The 21,992-nt window shown below is 30.9% G+C and overlaps 1 protein-coding gene and 1 pseudogene across 2 annotated transcripts; both read right to left on the reverse strand.

The window, feature by feature from the left end:
- Window positions 1-2,636: 2,636 nt before the first annotated feature.
- Window positions 2,637-6,510, reverse strand: LOC105641587 (mogroside IIIx synthase-like; annotated as a pseudogene).
- Window positions 6,511-17,899: 11,389 nt separating this feature from the next.
- LOC105641570 (B3 domain-containing transcription factor VRN1) lies at window positions 17,900-20,193 on the reverse strand. 2 transcript variants are annotated; one of them, XM_089722298.1, is made up of 6 exons: window positions 19,801-20,193; window positions 19,047-19,530; window positions 18,752-18,921; window positions 18,473-18,608; window positions 18,333-18,360; window positions 17,900-18,210 (listed from the first exon to the last, which is right to left on the reverse strand). In XM_089722298.1, the coding sequence occupies exons 1-6, from the start codon at window positions 19,900-19,902 to the stop codon at window positions 18,207-18,209; spliced, it is 924 nt and encodes a 307-aa protein (XP_089578424.1). In that variant the 5' UTR covers window positions 19,903-20,193; the 3' UTR covers window positions 17,900-18,206. The 2 variants fall into 2 exon arrangements, with proteins under 2 accessions (XP_089578424.1, XP_089578423.1); XM_089722297.1 differs by having other exon boundaries at window positions 18,333-18,608; window positions 19,801-20,191.
- Window positions 20,194-21,992: the final 1,799 nt, after the last annotated feature.

Genomic DNA, 21,992 nt, shown 5'->3' on the forward strand with positions numbered 1-21,992 from the left:
AAGAGAAAGCGGGAGATATTTGCACAAAACAGGCGCAGTGAGACTGGCGGTGATGGAGCAGGACCTTCGCGACACACAGGCGGATCTATATCTGCTATAGAGACAGCTCGATTATTAGTAAGTGAACTAGTCCCTTTACAATAAACTGATGTTTAATAAAAGGACACTATATATATTAATATATCATGCATACAAATTCATTACAGGCTAAAGAATTAGGTCGTGAGCCCACACCGATGGAGGTGTTTAGATTCACTCACACGAAGGACCACGATCGTAATACCTTTGTCGACAGACGTGCGCTGAGCGTCAATGTAAGTAACAATTAATAATATTTACATTTATCCTCTAATCATTGCGAAGATGTACAAAGTTCAATATAATAAAGCTTGCAATTGCATTGATTAATTAATTTTTTATTTTCAGGAGAACTATACTACAGCTCGGGAGCGTATTGTTACTTCTCAGACCGATGAATCCGAAGCTGAGTCAAGAATTGACGAGGTAGCGCTTTATCTCGAGGCTACAGGGGGCGAGAAGAAGAGGAAGGTATACGGCATCGGGTCTCAGGCATCACAGTTTTACACTGGCTCAGCAGTTCACGCTTCTACAGCCAGCGCAGCACGACAGCCGGAGCACACTGACTCGCAGTATGATGATGATATACGGGCTCAGCTTGCTGATCAGCAGAGACAGATTGCAGAGCTTAGAGCGCATGTGATGCGGCTGTCCGGTGAGCAAGGTGCTGGTACTTCTTCCTCTGATCCTGCGCCTGCTACAGACCGACATGCTTCAACGTCTCAGCAGCAGCCACTATCGGCTCCTGATCCCGATGCTGCAGACGATACCTTGGTCACCCCTCCTGGCGCTACATCACATCCAGCAGGTACTCCTCCCGGCGATCCGACATCGGATCCTGCAGATGAGCAGCAGCATATATAGATTTTATTTTCGACCTTTTTATTTTTTCATTTGTAATTTCATATTTTAATTTGTTCAGAACAATAAAAATTACATTGTTATACTGTTCTTGAATTGCGTGTGTGTATATATGCATTTATGTCAACTTTCACAGGTGCAGAAAAATTTTGGTTTCAAAATAATATTTAATTTTTTTTATTTTTTTTTCCAATTTTGCAACCGATTTGCGACCGATTTGATACCAAAAATAATAATTTTGAATTTACAATTTGCGACCTATTTGCGACCGATTTAAAAAAATTGCGACCGATTATTTGCGACCAAATTTGCGACTGAATTTGCAATTAAACCACGACCAAAAATTGCGACCGATTATTCAAATTTGCGACCGATAAAATCGGTCGCAAATTTGCGACCGATGGGACAATCGGTCGCAAATTGATTTTGCGACTAGTGATTTTGCGACCGACACCTATCGGTCGCAAATAGGTCGCTACTTGAAAGTAGCGACCGATTTTTGTCATTTTGCGACCGATTGGTCGGTCGCAAAATGACGTTTTTTTTGTAGTGTATTGTACCCTTATTTATATGCTTATTTGTCAATAAATATAATAGTCAAACTATTATATCGTCATTAATTAAATCTTAAAATAAATAAAATAAACATATGCACCTTTAATCTTCCAATAAAATTCTATTTAATCAAATGTTTGATTAATTTGAAGAACAATTTAATATGAATCATTTAATTTTTATGTACATTAACATAAGGGTATATTACAAAAAAAAAAATGAATCAAAAATTATAGTTTACCTATATTAACTAAATTTTCTTAATTTATGTGCAAGTCAAACTAGAACACAAATTATGGGACGAAGGGAGTAGCATTTAATAATATCAATAAATTATCAAATTTATAATTAACGGTATGAGGGGATAATTTCTTATATTAATTTCAAATTATATCAAATTAATAATCACATTTCATTTTACTTTTTTTTTTCTCCATCTCTAATAAATTTCAGCATTGCCAATCTCATACTTTTCAAAACCTTCCTATTTATTAATTCTCATTCTCACTAAAAATATTATAGTTGCATTTTCTACCATTCATCTATCTTTATTCATATCAAGAATTTTATTTTCAAAAACCATCAACAATGGTGATTTTATATATATCTTTTAAATTTTTTTTCTCATTGAAAATAGCGCAAATCTATTGCTGGTTGTTTATAAAAACGTAATGTAACTTAATAAACAAAAATTTAAAAATGGAAAAAATGCGCATTTTGATTCTATACAAATAGAATTTAGATTTTAGATTTCAAATCATCAATTAGATACATATATAGATTATAAAAATTTACACTCGCAAAATGTTAATTTAAGACTTACTTATGGGGTTAGGCTTATAATTGGGTTTTGTAAATATTAAATTAAAATATAAAATATTTTTTCACTTCTAATTTTAATATTAATTTATCTAATCTATACATAATTTAATAAGTTGTAATACTAGGTTTAATATTCTATAACATAATATAGGCTATTAGTCTAAACAAAATTATAAGGGCATGATACTTTTTTTTTTTAAATTGTAATTTCACTTATCTTGAGTTTTTGCTATTTATGTAGCATATAATTTTGGATCTCAAATTTTTAAATGTAATTTAATTTAATTACTATAATAAATGCAATACAAAATATATTAAAATTAATTACAAAGATCGACCAATTCATCTACTGCCTCGTCTATCTCTTCCTCTCCTTTCCTCCTCATGAGATCACTCATTTCTTTTGCTTTCCATCTTACATCCTTACCATCTTCTTCCAAAACCACTTTTCTTATTGTTTTCGCTATTTCTTCTCTTTCAAGTCCTCTATTCTCATTTCCCTCTATACCAACACCAATGTTCTCTACTATTCTTGCATTTATAGGTTGATCAAGGTTCATGGGCATAGCTATTATTGGTACACCAAATTTCATATTTTCCATCACAGAACTCCATCCACAGTGACTCACAAAACCTCCAACACTAGAATGCTTTAGTATTCTTGCTTGGGACCATCAACAACTATTCCTCTTTCTTTAACCTTCTCAAGGTATCTCTTAGGTAATACTTCTAACTTTTGCTTCTCCTTTCCAATAGTAAACCTAACAACCCATATGAAATTTACCATACTATGTTCTAGCCTATGAGCTATTTCATCTATCTTTTGTTGAGAAAGGAAATACTCGCTACCGAATGAAACGAACACAGTTGATGAACGTTCTTTCTTCTGAAGCCACTCAAGAATCTCCATTTTCTCTCCATGATCATAATCTTCATTTACAGGGTCTTGAACAAGAGAGCCAATAGGAACTATCTTCTTATTTAACTTCATATATACATAATTAATATATTTTCCTTCAATTTCTCTGAAAATCCTGGATAAAATCTAAAGAAAATATCTTTTGAAGCATTCAAGAGTCCTATCTCCATTTTTTAACCCATTTCAAGACGACTCCAGTACTTCTGAAAGCATGTTTCTTAGAAACCCTAGAGCATAAATTTTTGCGAAAAGGAATTTTTCATCTGAGTTTTTATAAAAATGACCAAAACAACTCATAGCAAAAGAAGCAGAAAGAAAGTTAACAGAAGGTATATTCAGAGAAGAAGTAAGAGTAGGTACCCAAGGTTAGAGAAAATCATAAATGAGCACGTTAGGTTTTAAAGTCTCGAGAATGCTAAAGAAGCTAGGACTAGCCATATCAAAAGCTTCCTTTAAATTACTCATTACATGGGGTGGTAAGCCATTTGTGGTACGGTAATGAGAGGGAAGCTCAGGCAAAGTTGGAAGATGGAGCTCTATAAGTTGTATTGAAAGGGAGTCTTTAGAAGACAGTTTTAGCTTGATAGTGTTCAAATTTATAGGTGTAGAACAAAAATAGATATAGAAGTTGCTGTTTGCAAGCTTCCTGGCTAGCTCTAAAAATGGAGATATATGGCCATGAGCTAGCCATGGAAACATTAATACTTTAATAGTACTTCTTTGTCTTTATCTTGTCACAATTCCATTTATGGTAGAAAGTGTTTGTTTTCAGTATCTTGTTATTAATAGAAGATTTTCATTTATAGAAAAGAGATTTGAAATTTAGAAAATTGTGTGACAGAAAAGAAGAGTTGTAGAAGTGATTGATGTCATTTCGAAAATTGCATGGAAGCTAGAAAATAAGGCTAGTGTTAACACTTACATAAGTGTGTATAAGTATACATGTTCATTGTGGATATGAACATTCTACATATAATATATTTTCATTGAAAAATACTTGCATACACCTAGTGTATGAGTTCACTCCATATTTGCATTGTATCACATTAGGTTTTAAAGTCTCGAGAATGCTAAAGAAGCTAGGACTAGCCATATCAAAAGCTTCCTTTAAATTACTCATTAGATGGGATGGTAAGCCATTTGTGGTATGGTAATGAGAGGGAAGCTCAGGCAAAGTTGGAAGATGGAGCTCTATAAGTTGTATTGAAAGGGAGTCTTCAGAAGACAGTTTTAGCTTGATAGTGTTCAAATTTATAGGTGGAGAACAAAAATAGATATAGAAGTTGCTGTTTGCAAGCTTCTTGGCTAGCTCTAAAAATGGAGATATATGGCCATGAGCTAGCCATGGAAACATTAATACTTTAATAGTACTTCTTTGTCTTTATCTTGTCTCAATTCCATTTATGGTAGAAAGTGTTTGTTTTCAGTATCTTGTTATTAATAGAAGATTTTCATTTATAGAAAAGAGATTTGAAATTTAGAAAATTGTGTGGCAGAAAAGAAGAGTTGTAGAAGTGATTAGTGTCATTTCGAAATTGCGTGGAAGCTAGAAAATAAGGCTAGTGTTAACACTTACATAAGTGTGTGTAAGTATACATGTTCATTGTGGATATGAACATCCTCCATGTAATATATTTTCATTGAAAAATACTTGCCAACACCTAGTGTATGAGTTCACTCCATATTTGCATTGTATCACATTAGGTTTTAAAGTCTCGAGAATACTAAGAAGCTAGGACTAGCCATATCGAAAGCTTCCTTTAAATTACTCATTACATGGGGTGGTAAGCCATTTGTGGTATGGTAATGAGAGGGAAGCTCAGGCAAAGTTGGAAGATGGAGCTCTATAAGTTGTATTGAAAGGGAGACTTCAGAAGACAGTTTTAGCTTGATAGTGTTCAAATTTATAGGTGTAGAACAAAAATAGATATAGAAGTTGTTGTTTGCAACCTTCTTGGCTAGCTCTAAAAATGGAGATATATGGCCATGAGCTAGCCATGGAAACATTAATACTTTAATAGTACTTCTTTGTCTTTATCTTGTCTCAATTCCATTTATGGTAGAAAGTATTTGTTCTCAGTATCTTGTTATTAATAGAAGATTTTCAATTATAGAAAAGAGATTTGAAATTTAGAAAATTGTGGGACAGAAAAGAAGAGTTGTAGAAGTGATTAATGTCATTTCGAAAATTGCGTGGAAGCTAGAAAATAAGGCTAGTGTTAACACTTACATAAGTGTGTGTAAGTATACATGTTCATTGTGGATATGAACATCCTACATATAATATAATTTCATTGAAAAATACTTGCCTACACCTAGTGTATGAGTTCACTTCATATTTGCATTGTATCAAATGTATTTCTAATCATTCACTGGGGAAAAAAATAGAATAGTAATAATTAAAAAAAATCTTCATTAATTGATTTGGCATATGAAACCACCCATACAACAAGTGTAAACAAACTTTATCCTTTTTATTTAGGGATTGACTTTCCTTGTGCAGGTTTATGGCCGCATCTATGAAACAAACCAAAGAAAATAAAATTTTTTATTAAAAAGAGAGTATTTCTGACCATATACTGAGACAAAAATAAAGTAGGAACAATTTTTTGAAGATTCTTATTTTCATTGTCATATAATCACCTCCTTCCATCCAAAATTACTCAAATTTTCCCTTAGTCTGCCTTATAAATTGAGGTCAAAGGAGAGAGAAAATAAATAAAAGATAATTTCTATCCTCATAACCCCTTATCTCTAGCCACCTTATCCCTAACCATATTCACACAACCACTGTCACCATCGCTACCGCCTCCACCATATTAATCACCTTCTTCATTTCAATTTGTCAAAACTCTCAAAATTCACCTTTTTTTCTTAAAGGATTTCAACAACCTTCCTACTGAAACCACACTTTGGGTTCATCAAATTTCCCTTTTACTCTCTTTTTGTTTCCATAGAATCATTAGTATTAATTCCATCGTGCAATGGTATATGGCCAAGATGAAATTTTTATGGAAAGAAAGCTGTAGTTTGGGTTTCTAGGAATACAGGTAATTTTCGTGGATTTACAACCACAAAAGGAAAAATAATAACATTCCAAAAAAAAAAAAAAAAAAGGAAAGAACTTTCCCCCTTTCCATCCCCTATACGCACACTGATTACTCACAACCACGCAATAAATCCAACCCCTAAACCCGCCTTGGACGACCTTGAACCCCATGCTGCTTGATATTACGTATTATTGACAACCGGCTCAAGCTACCATACTCCTTCATTTTCAGTCTAGTCGAATTTAAATAAAGATGCAATAATGACAAAGACACACGTCCCACCAACACTGATCCAAAGGAGTTCAAGTCAGGCTTGGGGTTTGATATCAATGGAGTTTGGATCGTTTGGGTTTCAAAGGAGAGAGAGATGGAGGAAGAGAAGTAAATAAAGTAAGGAAATTTTGTAAATTGTCAAAGGTTACTATGGTCATTTTATTTGCCATTTAACAGAAATTAGGGTAAGTTTGGATGTGTTAAGGACTAATTGTAAATAAAGTTTTATTAGGAGTTAGATTCCTAATAGATTTATAGTATCATGTATATGTATATATATGTGTCCCTATTGATGAAAAGAAAACAACATATTTTTCCACATTGAATTACATGGTATCAGAGTCTTCAGCTCATTAATTTTTTTTTCTTCTGCTCTTTTAAGTTGAAACTACAGGCAGAATCTGTGTTTTTGGTAACTGTAAGTCTGGGTCACCCACCCAGGCTGGTATTTTTGTCTCAGCGCCACCCAAGGAAGAAGGGTAGGCCGCCGATCGGCTCTCCCTCCAAGTTCGGTCATCGGAACCCTCGCGAGTGGACTTCATGAGCCACTAAAATTTTTTTGCCATTCTTCACATGTCGGCGCGTGAGGGCACGTTTGGCTATCTCCTGTCACCGGCTCTCAAGTTTCGGCGTCGATTCTGCCAGTACAGTGCAGCCCAGTGTGTTGCGTTGGCCCTCTTCGACTTTTGTGGTGTTTTTCGTGTTGTACCTTTGCTATCGCTTTGCAAGGTACAGTCTGAATTTGTGAATTTGTATTCTGTTGTTACCTATTTGTTGTTCTGCTATCGAGTTACCAAGAATCGTAGTTTTCCTTTGGTGTGCTATATTTGTTTTTTAGCGTTTAGTCACAAATCATGATGACTACTGCACCGAAGACTTCTGAATCAAAACCTGTCATCATTGATGTGGTGCCATTACTGAATAAAATAACAGAACACAAACTTACTAGCTCCAATTTTCTGGCATGGAGTAAAACAGTTTGTATATATTTTCGCAGTTTGTATAAGGATGACCACTTGACCAATGATCCACCTGATGGAGATACTAGGCAAATCTGGCTTAGAGAGGATGCTCGGTTATTTTTATAGCTTCAAAACTCAATTGACAGTGAGGTAATTGGTTTAATTGATCATTATGAGTTTGTTAAGGAGCTGATGGATTATCTTGAATTTTTATACCCGGGTAAAGGTAATCTATCTCATATGTATGAGGTCTACAAAGGATTTTATCAGGCCGACCAACAAGATAAACTCCTCATATCTTATTTCATGGAATTTAAGAAGATTTACGAGGAACTTAATATTTTATTGCGTTTTAGCCCCAATGTTAAGGTTCAACAGACTCAGCGAGAACAAATGGATATAATGAGTTTTCTTGCAGGTCTTGCTCCGGTTTTTGAAACTGCCAAATCACAGGTTCTTTCAGGCAGTGACGTTACCTCTCTTCAGGAGACTTTCGCTAGATTACTATGTACTAAAGTTCTCATACCCCTTCCCTTATGATAATAGTGCCCTTGTGAGACGTAATCAGATAGTTAGGCAGCGAAGAAACAGAGGAAGAGGAGGAAATAACCGTAGTAATGGAACAATTAATCGAGAGGTAAGCATTCTTATCTGCCATTATTGCCATGAACCTGGTCACACTAAACGGTATTGCAAGAAATTGATAAATAAGCCACCAAGGGCAAATATGGCCACTCAAGATTCTGCAGTTACTTCTTCTGACAACACTGAACAATTTCTACGGTGGAGTATGTTGAGCTCTCTAGATACCATTCTTCTAAGTCTACTAATTGCTGCTGTTGCCAATTCAGGTACTCTTACTACATGTCTTATATCTACCTCATCAGAGTGGGTCATTGATTCTGGTTGCAGAGATCACATGACAGGTAACCCTAGTCTCTTATCCTCATTAAAAGAACCTAAACAATTTAATCGTCATGTTACTCTAGCTGATAGGTCCATATCTTCTATCAAGTGTATTGGCACCGCCAATCCCATCCCATCTCTTCTGTTGTCTTTTGTTTTTCGTTTGCCTCATTTTTCGTTCAATCTATTATCTGTTAGTAAAATTACTCGTCTACTGAATTGTTGTGTTAAATTTTATCCTACCTATTGTGTGTTTCAGGATCTTTTGACGAAGCGGATTATTGGTAGAGGACGTGAGTCTGATTACCTTTATCTTCTGGATGAACAAGTTTCGTTATCTCTGGCTTGTGCTGGTGCTCTATCTCCTCTAGAGCTTCATTGTCATTTGGGTCATCCTTCACTGTCTACTTTAAAGAAGTTCTGTCCGCAGTTTTAGTCTTTATCAATTTTAGAATGTGAATCTTGTCAATTTGCCAAGCATCATCTTTTACTTTTAGTTCCTCGAGTCAATAAATGGGTTTCATCCCCTTTTGAGTTAGTTCATTCTGATGTTTAGGGTCCATATCTTATTATTTCTAAAACTGGGTTTCGATATTTTGTAACTTTTATGGATGATTATTCTCGTGTTACTTGGTTATTTTTAATGAAAACTCGTTCTGAGATATTCTCTATTTTTTGTTCCTTTTGTGCTGAGATTAAAACTCAATTTAATATCTCTATTCGCATATTACAAAGTGATAATGCTAAAGAATATCTATCTAGTTCCTTCCAATCTTATATCTCACAGAATGGTTTTCTTCATCAAACATCTTGTGTTGATACTCCTTCTCAAAATGGGCTTGAAGAAAGAAAAATCGACATATTCTTGAGGTTGCTAGGGTACTTCTATTCCAAATGAAGGTCCTTAAACATTGTTGGGTGAATGCTATCTCTACTGCATGTTTTTTGATTAATCGCATGCCTTCTTCTGTGCTTCATGGTATAGTGTCTTGTTTCCTTCTAAACTTCTATTCCCCATTGAACCTCGTATTTTTTATTATAGTTGTTTTGTTTGTGATGTTCAGCTATAGGTTTCCAAATTAGATCCAAAGTCCCTTTATTGTGTTTTCCTTGGGTATTCTCGACATCAAAAGGGGTATCATTGTTTCTCTCCCGATTTTAACCATTATCTTATTTCTGTAGATATCACATTTTTTGAGAATACTCCATTTTTTCCTTTTTCTATATGTAAGAGTGGGGGGGAGGATGATGAGCTTTTAGTCTATGCTATCCAGCAATTTCCTAGCTCTCTTGCTCCTGCTCCTATTCCTGAACTTGCACCTGCTCCTGCACCAGCATCTGCTAATCCAATTCCTCCTCCTGCACCAGCATCTGCTAATCCAACTCCTCCTCCTGCACCAGCATCTGCTTGCCCTCATTTCGAATAGGTTTATTCCAAGAGACGAAAAACTCTTAACTCACTTCCCTTGCTCCAATAGAAGATCCGATTCCCTCCACTTAGTCTGAGCTTATGCCATCCACTCCTCAATCAGACCTTCACCTTCCAATTACTCTTCAAAAAGGTAAACACAAGTGTACCTATCCTATTTCTTCTTTTATCAGTTATGATCATCTGTCTTCTTCATCTCGTTGTTTTGTAAGTAACCTAGACTTTGTCTCTACCCCTAAAACTGTTATCCAAGCTTTGTCCCATCCTGGTTGGAGTGCAGCAATGAAAGAGGAGATGGTTGTCTTAGATACTAATGGTACTTGGGATCTCGTGCCTCTCCCAGCAAGTAAGAAAGTTATTGGTTGTAAGTGGGTTTTCACCATTAAAATGGATCGTGATGGGTTTGTTGCTCGTCTCAAGGCTTGATTAGTTGCTAAGGGCTATTATCAGATTTATGGCCTTAATTACTCTGATACTTTTTCGCCTATAGCCAAATTGTATTCTGTTCATTTGTTTTTTTCTTTAGCAGCTACTTTTGACTGGCCTTTACATCAGCTGGATGTTAAGAATGCCTTTCTTCATGGGGATCTTCAGGAGGAAGTTTACATGGAGCAACCACCAGGCTTTATTGCTCAGAGGGAGTCGGGTAAAGTGTGTAAACTTCAAAAATCTCTTTATGGTCTAAAACAGAGTCCTCGAGCTTGGTTTGGTAGATTTTGCAATGTGGTACACCAATTTGGCATGCAGAAGAGTACTTCTGATCATTCTGTATTTTTCAGAAGTACTAAGACTGGTTTGATTTTACTTATGGTTTATGTTGATGACATTGTTATTACAAGGACTGATTCAGCAGGCATTACATCACTTAAGTCATTTCTCTAGACTCAGTTCCAGACAAAAAACTTATGATTTTTCAAGTATTTTTTGGATATTGAAGTGTCTAGGTGTAAGAGAAGCATCTTCTTATCTCAAAGGAAGTATGTTCTTGACTTATTGAAGGAAACTGGAAAGTTGGGTTCCAAGCTATGCAATGCTCTAATGACTCCTAATTGGCAACTTCCAATTGGTGGTGAGCTATTTGATGATCCTGAGATGTATAGAAGATTGGTGGGCAAACTGAATTATCTTACAGTAACACGTCCAGATATTGCTTACTTTGTGAGCATCTTAAGCTAGTTTATGTCTTCTCCTACAGTTATCCATTGAAAAGCTTTAGGACAGATTATGTGCTACTTGAAAGGTAATCTAGGTCGTGGCCTCCTTTACAATAATCATGGGCATTTGGACATTGAGTGTTTTTCAAATGCGGATTAGGCAGTTTCGAAGGTTGATAGAAGATCAACTTCAGGATATTGTGTCTTTGTAGGTGAAAACTTGATATCGTGGAGGAGCAAGAAACAAAATGTAGTCTCACGATCGAGTGCTGAATCAAAATATCGTGGATTAGTCAATTGTTAGAGGAAATTGGCTTCAAGTCATCCTTGCCTGCAAAGTTATGGTGTGATAATCAATCTGCTCTTCACATTGCATCAAATTCAGTATTCCATGAACGAACAAAACATATCGAGATTGATTGTCATTTCATTCGTGAAAAGATACAACAGGATGTTATCTCTACAGGGCATGTTAAAATAAGTGAACAATTATGAGATATCTTTACAAAAGCTCTGAATGGACTTCGAGTTAACTATTTTTGTAATAAGTTGGGCATGATTAACATCTATGCTTCAACTTGAGGGAGAGTGTTAAGGACTAGTTGTAAATAGAGTTTTATTAGGAATTAGATTCCTAACAGGTTTATAGTATCATGTATATGTATATATATGTGTGTGTGTGTGTGTGTGTGTGTGTGGGTGTGTCCCTATTGATGAAAACAAAATAACATATTTTTTCCACATCGAATTACAGGATGGAAGGAGATAAATATATGACGGAATGAAAATTTAAGGAGGCTTGAGTTAGTGTTCAAACGTAGTAAGAGGCATATGGGTTAATTACTCTATAATTTGGAGATGTGTTTTTTTTTTTTTTTTCTCCAAAATCTATAATCTAGATCTATACTATATATAAATGTGTGAATAGGGGAAGGAGAAATGATGAGATTTCCGATAACGCTCTTAATGAAATTTGACTATTCTAAAATAATTTTAGTAATGACTAATTAGAAAATTAAATTTCATTAGCTGATTGGACATAATTATTAAAATTAGTTTTATCTTTTTTAAATTTATATTTTTATTCTTATTAAAATTGAAAAAAAAATCCTTAATATTTTTTATTTTAGGATTTTAAATATTAGTCATAATCATAATAATGTTTAGGATTTTCTAACGAACATTAAACAAAGAATTTTATAACTCAATTACACTATTAACTATCATTAATTAAGTCATATATAAATTAAAATAGTTTATATAATGATGATATATGCAAAACGTTAAAATTCATATATATTATAGACATATAACTCAATTAATGATAGCTAATGGTGGAATATTTTCACATATATTAAAAAATCAGATGTGAAAATTTTTTAATATTTTAATTGAATTAAATTATTCTAAATTGAAGTAATTTCTCTCTTTCTGTTCTCGATAAAGGACTCATAAATCTATAATAATAATCTATAATATTTATATAATATATAAAAGTGAGAATATGAGGGAATAATGAGATTTCCAATAGCATCCTTAATGAAATTTGAAATATCTTAAAATAATTTTAGTTATAGCCAATTAGAAAACTACATTTTATTATTTGACTAGATATAATTTATAAAAATTAATAAATACATATAGATAATTAAGGATTTCAAATTTTAGATTTATCTTTTTTATTTTTTATTTTTTAATATATTTGATTCTAATTTGATTATAATTTAAAATATTTTATTTAGGAGAGAGATAAAAAAGAAAAAAATATATTATTTTTATTAATATTCTTTTTTATGTTTGTATAATTTAATTGGATATATTGTTTTTAAAATATATTTTTAAATAGAATATACATGATATTTTATTTAAGAGAGATAAAAAGGAAAAAAGTATACTCTTATTTTTCTTATATGGTTGTGGAAAAATTGAGGGTATATTTGGAGAGATACAACGTTTCTTCTATGAAATGTTTTTTATTAATTAATTAAATTATTTATTTATTTTAAATTTGCAACTTAAAAAAATAGAGAAACAAAATTAGATTCTAGCATGTTTTTTTTTGTAATTTTCATTTATTGACTTGGCTATAATCTTTTTTTTTTTTTTTTTGTCCATCAACATCAAATTTCATTAAATTACTGTCTTTCCAGTTAAAGAAAAGATTGATTTTTGAAATTCAAATTAGTAATTTTATTAATATAATTTATTTCTTGTTATATGTTTAGTTCTAAAAAGAGTTATATTCTTAATAACAATTTTTTTTATTTTCTTTTTCGTTACTGAAATAATTTGTAACACTTTAATTCAGCAAGAGATTTATATCTCCCTTATAATAAATAGATGGCCTCTCGATGATTAAAATTTTTTTATTTTCTTGATATTTTTTATTATATTGTAAATCTATTTGACTTAAAAGAAAATAATGTTTATGAAACTGAAAAAAAAAACTAAAAATATATATTTCTGTTTTGGGTCACTTTTTGGGGCTTTAAGAATCTGTGTGTTTGTACATATTTTCCTTTTTCCAATAAACTGGATGAGTAACATGTCAATATAGCCAAAGTAATTATCATTATCAATTCAAATCATCTTTTCATTTCTTTTCTTTACCTAGCAGTAAAAAAATAATTTATTATTATTTTTCATTATAGTTGCATATAGATATTGATTTGAGGTTAAAGGTAGAGGGTTGGAGATTGAATGATGTCTTAATTTTCTTTTGGATACTTAATAATGCTCCGTTTATTTCCATAAAATAACTTGCAGGAAAATAACTTGATGAAAAATATTTTGCATGGAAAATATTTTCCTTGAAAAATATTTTTCAAATGATTTATCTTCCATTGTTTGGTTGTAATATTAAAAATTAGTTAAAAATATTAACGTCTTTATCTCACAAGACCACAAAAATATTAATAATAATAAAAATTTATAATTTAAAAATTTTATTATTAAATATGAGAAGAATGCAAAAAAAAATATAAATTATAAAAGCCACCGGTGGCCGATGGTGATGGCTGTTAGTAGTGACTATAATGATTAATAAATTTAAAAAAAAATAGATTTATAAGGTTTGTCAATGTCCGGAAAATATTTTACTTTTTCAAAAATAGGAAGTTATTTTTCTTAAAAAATGACTTAATTTTCCTTTTACCAGAAAAATATCTTCCTTAGACTTATTTTCCTGAATGTCCTGCCAATGGAAAATTGTGAAAAATATTTTCCTGCAAGTTGTTTTACCAAAACAAACAAAGCGTTAAGGTTTTAAGAATTTACATTTATAAATTAGAGATTGAAAGATTATGTCTAGAGATTAGGTTAAATTTTATTTCAATATCACTTCATTATAAAAAAATAGAATTATGTACATAAGAAATACCATTATAAGTAGCTTGTACAAAAAAATATATTTCTAATTAAGTAATTGTATTTATTTTAATCTAAACAAAAAAAACTTATACTTTAATATTATATAGATTAAAAAAATAAAAGAGTACAATCATATAACAAGCATAGTAAACGTGTAAGGCACGTCATAAAAAAAACAAGTATATATAAAGTATGAATTGGGGAGACACTAGATTCCTAAAATGCCTTGACATAATAGTTTATATTACTAAAAATCAAAGAGTATTCATGAAATAATAAAATAAAAAGATTTAATAATTACGTAACAAACAACAAGATATATTATTAAAATTGATATATTATTCTAAAAGAACAAAGTATATAATAAAAATGATCATTAATAACATTATTGGCACTGGTCCTTATAAAATTATTTGTGGCTTCCAACATTGTGTTTGTTCTGATTCTTTTGTTTCCTCCGATTAGTATCCCAAACTCTAGAATCTGTATTGTTACTATATATAAATCTATTTTGTGTGGTTCCCAATTAGAAAATTTGACTCTAATTTTGATGGTTGAATGTTCATTGTATATGTGAACTTTAGAAATTGAGATTGCACATTTACTTTATTTTTCATCTAATCTCTGTGGTTTTCCTTATTTCTGCTCTAAGAATATTGAGAATTTAGGGCTTTTCTTATATAAATTGGTATTTCTTATGTTAATTTTGCCTACAAAATAAATAAAAATGCTTTCTTTTTCATTTTTGGAGATAAGGATCGGAAAATTCTTACTGAATGCAATCTTCTGAATATGTCCAATCTAATAGAAAGATACCTAATTGTAAATATAAATGAGTGATCGAGAAAAATTTTATTTTTTTATACAATGTGTTAGCTATGTTAAAAAGATACCTAATTGTAATTTTTTTTAGCGTGCGATGCACGTTGTTTAAGCTCATTCACTCAGTGATTTAAATTATTAATTTTTAACAATAAAAATTCCTAATTATCTTTAAATAATTAATCTTTTATTATCATCGTAAAATGTTAATACTTAGATTTCTTCATTGGAGTAAAATAATAACTTAAATATTAGTCATTTTCATAATAATAACTTGCATAGTAAATAAGTCAGAACTAAAATATTTGTCTTTTTCAAGTTTTAATATTAAGATTCCCTATTAGTTCAAATATTACTTAATACTTTAATATGATTTATAATTGAGTAATATTTTTTTTAATGTAATAATGCATTCATGATTTAATGACATCCTTATTGCATTTGTTGTTTTCATACCATTATCTGGCTGTTTAAATTCAAACATATCATGGCATCCAAATTCAAACATATACTCTCCCCACTCTTAAAAAAATAATCCACTTTCTACTTTCATGCAGATTAAGAAATAACAAGTATTATAGTTAAAGTACAATTTTATTTATATAACTTTTCTATTATGCCCATATTAAATAACGCATGAATAATTATTATATTAGAATAATAAGAAAGAATTGATGAAAGATTTAATAAGATAAAATTTAATAAGGATATAGCAGACAATTTAAAGATTAACTATAATGCAAAAAAAGAAAAGTGACTATATCTCGGGACAAACTAAAAAGAAAAGATGGACTATCTTTTTGGGATGGAAGAAGTGTTATATAATAGAATAAAATAAAATAAATATTTAATATTTGTAATCAGATTTCATATGGCTTTAATTAATCATTACATTTCGTTTGGTATAAATGAACTCAAAATGTAAAATTTATTTATAAATGAATTTAGATAAAATTTATTTGTAAATGAATTTTCATGTTTGAATAAATTTAAAAATTAAAATTTCATTTGCTTTTATTTCTAAAATATTCTCAGCATAATTATTTTAGAAAGTTTAGGAGGATGAAAAATTGTCATAAATTTTTTGATCGTTTAAATTTGTGCAATTCATTTGAAAATTACACGTTTATTTGGTAGAATTTGGTTTAATTATATTCAAATCCATGAAATTGAAATCATAGAATCCAATTCTTAAATTTTTTTTTTTCATATAAAATACAAAATTCTAAATTTATAGATAAATTATACAATACTTGTAAGATAAAAGTAATTTAATAGATTTCTTAATTTCTACATTAATAAAAGTAAGATAATAATAACCATGTATAACATTTTGTTCTTAATTAAAATATCATTGTTTTTAACCAATAAAATTAAAATTTTAAAAAAATATTTTGATCAATTCATAAATTTAGTAATGATGTTTTTGCTGTACATTGCTCCTTTATTATTATTAGATATATAGAGTTCAATTTCTTTTTTTTTTTTCTTTTTTTTTTTTGGGTTAAAAGGGAGAGAAAGAAAGATTAAATTTATGTGGAACAAATAAAAAAACTTCATTGTTATGTTGAATCAAGTTCAGTCGAAGAAATTGGATTTTCCAAATGGGCTCTTTTCTCTAACTTCTACTTAGCACCTCTGTTGCATAGGCCGAAGAATCCATAATAACTAACATTTTTTTTTTTTTCCTACCAATAGCTTTTTCAATGAATTTAACAAGGGATAATTGCAATTTTGCTGTATAAATTTTGCGAAATTTTTCATTTTAGTGTATGAACTAAAAAAGTTAATAATTTGGTGAATAAATTTTTAATTTTTTAATAATTGAGTGCAGTTTGTACATGTGGGTAGCCCAAAATACTTGTGGGATGACTGAGTCCCTCTTATTTATATGTATTTTGCTAATTAATTACCACTTAGAATTCCACGTGTGGATCCCACTTACGTATTTATTTTTTTAATCGATGTGGCAATCCACCTGAAATTTTATTTGGGGCTTGATAAGCAAAAAACACAGGAACAAGTAGGACTCAACCGTCCCACAAGAATTTTCGGCTGTCCTATAGAGATTTTGCTGTCTACATATATAAAATACACTCAATTATTGAAAAATTAAAAATTTATTTACTTAGTTGTTAACTTTTTCCGTTTATACACCAAAATAAAAAAATTTGCAAAATTCACACACTAAAATTGCAATTATTCCAATTTTAATCCATTAATTATTTTAGGCGTAGATTAAATAGGTAGAAATTAAAATTAAAGTTAGGCAGTAAATTTCTTTTGTATATTAGATATTTTATTAATTTTTTTTATATGAAGCTTAAAAATATATAATCACACAAATAAAAGACTAGTAAATATAATAGTTACTTATTATTATCCCTTTCAAAAAAAATAGTTACTTATTATTATCGACAACAAAATTTAATAATTCTAACAGATTTTTATCATACTGCAATGGGTTTTATGATTTAGAATCATAATTTAAATTGAATTTTTTTAGTATTGAGAAAGGAAATTCAAACCTAAATATATTATCAGGTTGTACATACACTTAATACTAACTATTAATAGATATCGAGTTCTAATATAAACTTGCAAAAATTTTGATTTTAATTTTACGTAAGAAAAATCTATCTTTAATTGTTTTATTTTTATTTTTATTTTTATTTTTTACTTTTCAAAAGAATATCCCATTCCGGTTATAATTGATTGTTCATATAACCTTAGGTGGTGAATGTGTACAGATATGATCCGCAACGGAATATCTGAAGCAGAACATAGAAAATAATTAAACTCAAGTGTTAATTCCTCAAGAATAAACAAAGAAAGTGCCTATTTCAGTTTCTCCACCTCACATGGATATTGCAGCCTCTGAAGGCAAGGAATCAGATGGCGGCAGCGGCGGGGGTGGTGCATGAATCTGTTTTCATCTTCAATGGAAGGCTTTTTTAGTTTGTTTGCATCTACTCTCTTCTTCCTCATGTTTCAATTTTTCTCTCCTCACCTGCGTTATATCAAATTAAAACCATGTAAGTTCTGTTTTCTGAATGTCTGCAGTATTTGGAACAAACCCAGATAAAGAAATTAAATTAACCATTGGATTAATCATTCAAAATGAAAACTGACCGAGTGATGGGAGCCGCTTGCATCTTTGCTATATCGAAAAATGACAACTTTCAATTTTGTTATTGCAGGATTAACCAATTCAAAAACACAAACATCACCTACTTCCAAATGATTATCATGTGAGAATTTGGTCCACCCACCACATAATCTCGGATTTAGTTTTGTTTTGTTGTTGCAATGGTAAATGATAGACCAAGTCCTTCCACCCATAACAATTAGAATGACATCACCCCGCTTGATCTTCAAATATCTCCTCGCGAACCTTTCTGGGATCCACTGCACAAGCATTTACCAGGAAAAAATCAGCAGGGAAAATAAATATAAAAGAATTGTAAAGACAAAAAGATAAGTTAGAAACATGAAATATCATTAATTCAACAGTTTATATTATCTGAAATTTCAAGTGAACTAAAACTAACCATTTTATTCCCTGCATGAACATATGATGGCTGCATTACAACCATGAAAAATGGATTTTTAGATTTGAAAGCAGTTCTTGCTCTATGAAGCGCATTAGCCTTGTAATTTTTTGTCAATGGTTGCGTCCTCCAAATGAACTTTTGTTTTTCACCACAACTGCCTCTCTTTGCTGCAGAATTAAACCTTCAGTTAAAAATAAAAAATCAAAACTAGACATGCTTAAAAAATGACAATTTGAGATCTTTCTTTCAAACCACAAGATGGAAAATCTGGTATTTAGTGCACATAGCATACCTTCATTTTTCCTCGTGGGGTTCTCTAATTTCATCTTTTTACAAGTCTCAGGCAATGTGAGATTCTCTAGCTTCATATTCTTATGAGGATTAGGCAATGGAGATGGTGATTCCTCCATTATTTTCCGGCTTGGCAAGACTTCATCCAAGCTTTCATAGGAGACATCATATTTAGCTTCTTCTGGATTATTAGTCCCCTTCCCCTCATTCTCGACATTGACAGTGTATGGATAGTTAATTTCTAAAGCACTTTTATCAAATATGATCACATTGAAACGACAATTTCTCTCATCATACTCAAAAACTAGCAAGGACCCAACCGTAAGGGCATAATACTCCACAAATTCTTGCCACCCATTTTGTAACCAAATCTCACCATCACTCTTGATCAGCTCTACTTGCCATTTTGCACAGCTAGGAACCGTAAGGACTATAGAACTTGGCAAGTTATTTCCATATTTTCTTACAAATTTTCTAGGAAAAACCTGATATATACAAGCATTAAATCAAAATTTAAGCCTTTTATGTAAAATACGGATCTGAAATTTTCAACCAAACCAAGAATTATCCAGATTAGAAAAAAAAAGGAGTTAAACCCAGAAAATTTCTGCCATATGTTAAAGAAAATCAATTATCCGAAGGACTAACAACAAAAGATTTGAAAAAAGAAAAGTAGAGCCATTCATGAAAAAGGAAAAAGAAAAACAATGAAAAAATGGCAAGTACATAAAACTGAGAAGAAGAGAAGGGCTTACGAGCTTTTTATCACGAATAGTATCAGCAAGAACTATCTTGAGAAAATGAGGTTTATTTGCCTCAAATAGATCGTCTTTCTTGGGATAGGAAGAAGAAGCCATCCTTTAAAGATTCTACTAAGTACGAATTTTGTAGAGCTCTCACCTGCTATGTAAACACCTAAATACAGATAAAATTTGGGGGAGAAAACGAAAAAGAAAAAGGACCAGTGACAAAAATTACTGAAGAAGAGCACGGGAGCGAGTGCGTTAAGCGAGTGAACTGCGGCAATATATTTTCAGCAGAGCCATGAGTTAACTGGGCCAAGATAACTGACGTCTGTGTTCACTTGAAGCTATGAGTTTGTAGTTCGTACTGACAGAACCATGATTGGCTCTTTGCTCTGTCTTTTGGTAAATTTTAGAATGACGTGAAGTGAATATAACGTGAGCTTTTATGCTATGTTTGGGAACTGAGGGAAGTAAAATAAGGATCTAAAATGCCTATTCTTTCCTCCTAAAATGAGTGAAAATTAGGTTAAAATGGATTAGGGATGATTACAGTTCAGTTTTAAATTGAAAATTAACTATTTAAAAACCGCACTAAACCGTGGTCAAAAGTTTTGATTCTAAAATTATAATCGAAACAGTGAATTAAGGTTTGATTCTGATTTTTTATTTTTTGAAATAAAAACTGGCGGATTCGGTTTGAAACCGTGAAAAATATTTTCTTAGAAAAATCCCAACTTGTTTTTAAAGTAATCTTAAGAATGTTTTAAAGTTGATTAGTTTTTCCAATAGTAATATTTATTATTATTATTTATTTAAGCTACAAATCTTTAAAAAATATTTTTAAAATTTTAAAATACATTAATTAATTTATGTTCAAAATCAAAAAAAAATCGAAACCGATGGTTCTAAAATCATCTAAAAACCGTTTGATTTTGGTTCTAATTTTTTATTATCGGAACCAGCGGTTCTGGAACCATTGTCATACTTAAAATTAGGCATTGCCACCGGTTCATTTTGAACCGGAATCAAATTGGACTGTAGATGAACCGTAATCAGACCGGAACCGTCGGTTCAAAATTTTAAACCGAAACCGACGGTTCAAGGGCCAATTAAAATTCATGTAAATATTAAAATCTGAACCTGAACCGGTCCAGAACTGGCGGTTGACTAGAGGTTCTGATTCGGTTCGAACAATAAATTTTCTATTTTTATTTTTAAAATGATAATCACTTGGCATATTTTGTATATGTCTAAAAGTCTAAATAATATTTTAATACACGATACATTTTACTTAAGATTGTTTTCTTGAAAATACACTTTACTTGAAAAGTTAGAATTTAAAAAAGTAAAATGGTAAAAAAAAGTGAAATATTTAGCCTAAAATTATATTATTTTTAACTTTTTTTTCCTTTTAAATTGTTTTCTTAGTTTAAAATTACATTGTTTAAAGTAAATTTTCTAACAATTTATTTAATTAATAATATTTAGACAAAATAAAATGATAATTTATTTGATTATTTTGTAAAATTAATTTTTTTCTTATGAGTATGAAGATTCTAAAGTTTATTTAAAATAAAATTTACCAAATTTCTTAAACTCATTAATTTTTTCGAAAGAAAGATTTAACATTAGAATCGGATTTTTTTTAAAAAAATATAATACTTATATTACCAGAAACCGTGATTGGAACCGCACTGGAACCGGTCGAAACTGAAATTAGGCCGGAACCGGTAATTTAAGGACCGATTTAGGTTTAACATTTTAAAAATTTTGAACAATCAATTCTAGTTCACTGAACCGGCGGTTCAATGTACAGACCATGCTTATCTAAAATGATGCAAATAAATTTATTTTACACTCTTCTTCACATTTTCACCCAAACCAAACAAGAGATTTGGATAATCAAGAAATTTTTATTCTTCATTTTACATCCATCCATATTTTACATACATCCAAACAAAAGCACTAGTATTGACTATTGACAATATAATTAACACTGCTGTTACAAACTCAAAAGGATTAACAGTCAACAAAAACTGGTTAACCCATTGCACGAAATGACAAAAGTGAAATGGGAGGGAATTTTTCCCGCCAAGTGATGAAGTACTAATTTTTACATGTATTTTTTTATTTTTAATTATCCAGTATCCAAAGTTCACTAGTCTGATTAATCTGGATCTATATCGGCATATCTGCAAAAA

The sequence above is a fragment of the Jatropha curcas genome, chromosome 6 (assembly GCF_041381405.1).
Source record: "Jatropha curcas cultivar XTBG-Jc1 chromosome 6, XTBG_Jcur_1.0, whole genome shotgun sequence".
NCBI lineage: Eukaryota > Viridiplantae > Streptophyta > Magnoliopsida > Malpighiales > Euphorbiaceae > Jatropha > Jatropha curcas.